Source organism: Octodon degus, unplaced genomic scaffold, assembly GCF_000260255.1.
Source record: "Octodon degus isolate 3935 unplaced genomic scaffold, OctDeg1.0 scaffold00185, whole genome shotgun sequence".
Taxonomy (NCBI): domain Eukaryota; kingdom Metazoa; phylum Chordata; class Mammalia; order Rodentia; family Octodontidae; genus Octodon; species Octodon degus.
The window spans coordinates 3,893,287-3,898,060 of NW_004524761.1; the positions used below are offsets into that span (position 1 = coordinate 3,893,287).

Here is a 4,774-nt window from a genome sequence, read left to right on the forward strand (position 1 = left end):
GGAGGGGGGTAGATCACTAGTAATAAACCTGGAACCAAATGACTACCATTCTTTTATTTATTCATTCATTCAATATGTTTTGAGTACCAGATCCAAATGAAGTCCCTGTTCTTATAGCGCCTCCCACTGTAGAGGAAAAACAAACAGAAAATGCACAGACACATGAAAAAGTCAATTTAGTGCTGTGAAGAAACTAAATCAAGTGATAAACTTGCATGACAGGAGGTGGCCTATACACTGGGTGGACAGGGAAAGGAAGGTCTCTGAGGAGCTTGAACAAGGGTAAGAGTCCAGACAGGTGGGGTGTTGGGAAAAGGGGCTTCAGGAAGGGCAGGACCGCTGTGCAGTGGGAAGGCAGTTGGCCTGAGGGGAGCCAGCAAAGAAGCTGGAGCAGGGGAACACAGCAAGTGGCCAGTGGGAGAAGAGTACTAGTGAATGGGAAGGTCCAGAGGGCCAGTCAGCCTTGTAGGCCATGGGTTCTATTTGGGTTTCAGGCGTTTGAATTTTATTTTCAAGCAATTGCATTTTAAGCAAGAGAAGGATGGCATCTTGCTTTTCTTTTAAAAATAAAATCAATCACTGGCTACTTTGTAAAGTGTGTTGTGGGAGGAAACCTGGAAGCAAAGAGACCAGATATCAGATCAGAAAACATCGTGGGAGCTTGGGCGAGGGCAGTGGTCTTGGAAACTGAAGGAAGTGGATCAATAGAAGCATGGTTTTGGTTTGGGGTTTTTTGGGCTTTTTTTTTCTTTTAATAGAACCTGTGAGATTTGGTGATGGATGAGATGTGGGGGGCAGAGGAAAGGGCACACTAACTCCTGGGTTTTGACTTTGCTAACTGAAGGGAGCGAGGAACCACTTAACACTTGGCCAAGGGAACATCGGATGGAAGGGGTCGTTTTAAAAATTTGCAGTACCTGCTTAAACACTAGTGGAGGTATCCATGGTGGTTGGATTTGTGAATCTGGAGTTTAACCCTGTCATATGATTAGGAACCTGGACATAGGCCACAGAGGCTTAGGTGAGGTGGATGAGGAAAGGGTGTGAGGATCCTGAGAAAGGAGGGTTAGTACTGGTAGATCTTGGTGTGCAGAGCCTGGCGTCCCCTGGAGCTTTCCCTGCCATAAGGCCCCGTGTGCAACATCCAAGCTCCTGCTCCCTCGCTGGTACTGTAAGTGTCCAGTGGAGCCCAGGAGGTATCCGTCTTTTCCTCTAGGTCTGGCTCCTTCTTGGCTCCAGGCATCTTTCTCAACCTGCTCACTCTGGCTTTTCAAGTTTAGCAGGAATTAGGAAAAGGTATGGAACCAGCCCTGTCTCCCTTCGTCAGATGCATCTTCACTCAGGTGTCCGTGACTCAGTTTCCCTGGTCACCTTTTGAGTTGTCATTCCTCACCGATAGCTCTGGGACTGATGAGATGCATATGCAGATGAATGACCAGATATAATTACAGGCTGAATCCTTGGCTACCCTAGAAATAGAACCTAGGCATCTTCACTCAGAAGCCCAGGGTTCTCCCTATCTCCCAGCAGACGCTGCGTCCAGCCCGTGGCCTGGGCCCTTCCTGGATATTCGCAGCAGTAACAGAGGTTTGGCTGCCCGGCAGCCCCTAGCGCTTCCGCGCCGTGCGCGTAGCTGGACCCGGCGTGGGCGGGGTGAGGGCGGATCCGGGCCAGGTCAGGGGCGGGGCTCCGTCGTGGGCCGGGCCTTCTCGAGTTCCGGAGTCGAGTCGCTGGCTGCCTTGGCCAGAGCGGAGATGCAGCCGCCGCCCCGAAAAGTGAGATGGGCCTGGGAATGGAGAATCCTGGCGGGACTGGGGAGTGGAGGGAACCCAAGGGGCCCCGACCCGGGGCGGGAAACCGGGTTCGGGGAGGGGTCAGAGCCTACTGCAGAAGCCGCGGAGGACGCGACTCAGTCCTCTCGGCCCCGCCCCCTCACCGTCCCCGCGCGGAGTGTTTTTCAGGTCCCCACGCCGGGGAGCCTTATCCTCCCCTGAATCCCATAGGTGAAGCCGGCTCAGGAGGTGAAGCTTCGCTTTCTGGAGCAGCTAAGCATCCTTCAGACTCGGCAGCAGAGGGAGGCGGATCTGCTGGAGGACATCAGGTAGCCCCTGACCCCTTGGCTTTTCACACCCCGTGGCGCGCATCTCTCCTGCCTAGCCTCCGACTGCCAGGGTCGGGAGGGGGCGTGCCGGGGCGCTGAGCCCTCGGGCTTACCCGTCACGGCGTCACCTAGGCCTGACTCTGGGTACTGAAATACACACATGTAAACACACAAGGAGCGTCCTCAAACTCGACACCACGCCACAGTCTCATCCCACAGTTGAGCTAAGGGCAGAATCCTTCTAGATCTGATGGAAGGCTGGAGGACCCCGAACCTGGACCGCCAGCAGTCCTCACCTCCAAGGCCACAGATGGCCTCCATGGGTGGAGAGGATCCTGCTGGGGTTCCGAACACTGAGTGAGCCTGTCTGGTGTGCGGCAGCTGAGGTGATCTCAAGGACTGCTTCTTCAGTACTCTTCCCTGAGTGTAGCCATACTTTGGACCGGCCTAGGTAGAAAAAAGGATTGAGAGTGGGATAGCAAAGCCAACTAGTAATCTCCATCTCACTTGACAATCTCCACAGATCCTACAGCAAGCAGAGGGCAGCCATTGAACGGGAGTATGGACAGGTATGGAACTCTTCTCTGGGCCTTCTTTCTTGTTCTGGCCTCCTGTACACCCTCTGTTATGACCAAGAACAAATGCCTAGAGTCAAATCTCTGTTGTGCTCCTTACTGTGTTACTGTGAACAAGTTAATTAATATTTCTTTTTCTGTGAAGTGGGAATAAAAATGTCTTATTTGCTAGGTGTGGTGGTGCAGGCCTGTCATCCCAGCCTTGGGAGGCTGAGGCAGGAGGATCACCACAAGTTTGAGGCCAGCCTGAGCTACATATTGAGTTCAAGGCCAGCCTGAACTACAGAGCAAGACCCTGTCTCAAAACAACAAGAATACTAATACCTCACTTTCATGTAGGGTTGTTGTAAGGATTAAATGTACTGTAATAATAAAAGGCATTTAGCAAGGCAAGTAAGACATCTTCTACAACCAAAGTATGGTATCCTTTGGTCCTGTGTTCTCCCAGTTGGCTCTTGGAATGGGAACTGAGCCTGGCATGCATTCTCACCAGGCACTACAGAAGCTGGCTGGGCCATTCCTGAAGAGGGAGGGGCAGCGGAGTGGAGAGATGGACAGCAGGTGGGTCTCATGGAGGCAGAGGGCCACAGGGGCCTAGAGTGAAGAGGAGCTCAGCCCCCAAGACCTGTGGGAATGAAGGGCTAGTGAGGGGGCAGGGCATGTGAACTGCAGGTAGAGCTGACACAGCAGCAGGAGAGGAGCTGACCCGGCAAGGACACTGTGGGTGAGGGTGGAGGGCACGAGTGATCCTGTGGCTGAGCTAATGGGCTGATCGATTGATGGGCTCCCAGACAAGGGGGGGAAGGGAAAGCACTCTGCCGCCTGCAGTGTTGGGGGCATCTCATGAAGCTGTGGAGTGTTCCCCTCTTTAACACAGACCTTCTCTGGGGAGGGACAGGACAGTGTTTGCTGCCTGGCGCTCCCTGCTGGATGCCACCGTGGCAGGAGGCCAAACCCGGCTCCAGGTGTCTGACCGATTCCGTGACCTAGCAGGGGGCACAGGACGGAGTGCCAAGGAGCAGGTGCTTAGGAAGGTATGGTTAAGTGTATGGGGTGAAGGAAGAGCTGGTTGGGGACTGGAGATGGCTCAGTCAGGACTTTGTATTCATGCCACTAGGGAACAGAGAGCCTCCAAAGGGCGCAGGCTGAGGTGCTGCAGTCTGTCCGGGAGCTGAGCCGAAGTCGGAAACTGTATGGGCAGCGGGAGCGTGTGTGGGCCTTGGCACAGGAGAAAGCAGCTGATGTCAAGGCCAGGTGGGCTCATGGGAGGTGAGGAGGCCTGAGCTGGAGATGTGGAGCCAAGGCGTCAGGGCTGGGCCACATGCCAGATCTTCTCTTTTACCTGCACAGGCTGAATCGAAATGACCATGGGATCTTCCATTCTCGGACCAGTCTCCAGAAACTGAGCACCAAGGTTTGGAGGAAGAAAGAGGGAGTCGGGGAGAGTAGGCTAGTGGTTTGGAATCCAGGGGCATAAGTATAAGAGAGTGGGTGAGTCCAGACTCCCCTACTTTGTAGGTGGATGACTATGGTTAACTGATTTTTCTAAGCCTCATTTTCTTCATTTAAACAGTAGAAAAATCTTTTCTTTTCCTTCTTTTCGTATGTGCATTTTGAAGGTCTCTGTGTACCAGGCACTGTTCTGGGGACATAGTGGAAAACAGGAGTATGGGAGTTTTTGCCCTCACAGCCTTGTTGAGGGAAACAGAGTGTATATAAATAATCAGATTAAGATGGAAGTAAATCCAGGTGCCATGATGAAGGGCAACAAACGGGTATAATTTAGAGAAAAGGCCTCTCTGAATAAGTGGCCTGAGTGGCAAGAAGGACCCAGCCAGCCATGCAAAGATACAGGATAAGAACATCTCAGCGAGAGGGAATTGCGAGTGAAAGACCCTGAGGTGGAAATGACTTCGGAGACTCCAGGAACTGAGAGGCCAGGCCCTTGACCATTGTGAGCAAAGGGACAAACAGTTAAAAGAGAGGTTGTGGGGGCCAGTTTATGGCAGACCTGGTAAGTCACTGAGAGGAACAGTTTAGATTTTTTTTTTTTTTTTTTGGTGGAACTGGGGATTGAACTCAGACCCTTGTGCTTGCC

The 4,774-nt window shown here is 52.7% G+C and overlaps 1 protein-coding gene across 2 annotated transcripts in view; it reads left to right on the top strand.

Moving 5' to 3' along the window:
* The first annotated feature begins 1,705 nt into the window (after positions 1–1,705).
* The window catches only part of Fchsd1 (FCH and double SH3 domains 1), an 11,890-nt gene continuing 8,821 nt past the window's right edge, over positions 1,706–4,774 (top strand). The window contains exons 1-7 of one of the 2 annotated variants that reach the window (XM_023704054.1): positions 1,706–1,775; positions 2,004–2,101; positions 2,625–2,670; positions 3,170–3,237; positions 3,569–3,710; positions 3,794–3,930; positions 4,027–4,090. In XM_023704054.1, the coding sequence (XP_023559822.1) occupies positions 1,755–1,775; positions 2,004–2,101; positions 2,625–2,670; positions 3,170–3,237; positions 3,569–3,710; positions 3,794–3,930; positions 4,027–4,090 (576 nt within the window). In that variant the 5' untranslated portion in view covers positions 1,706–1,754. The remainder of the gene's footprint in view (positions 1,776–2,003; positions 2,102–2,624; positions 2,671–3,169; positions 3,238–3,568; positions 3,711–3,793; positions 3,931–4,026; positions 4,091–4,774) is intronic. The other variant, XM_004643874.2, reaches the window with a different exon arrangement.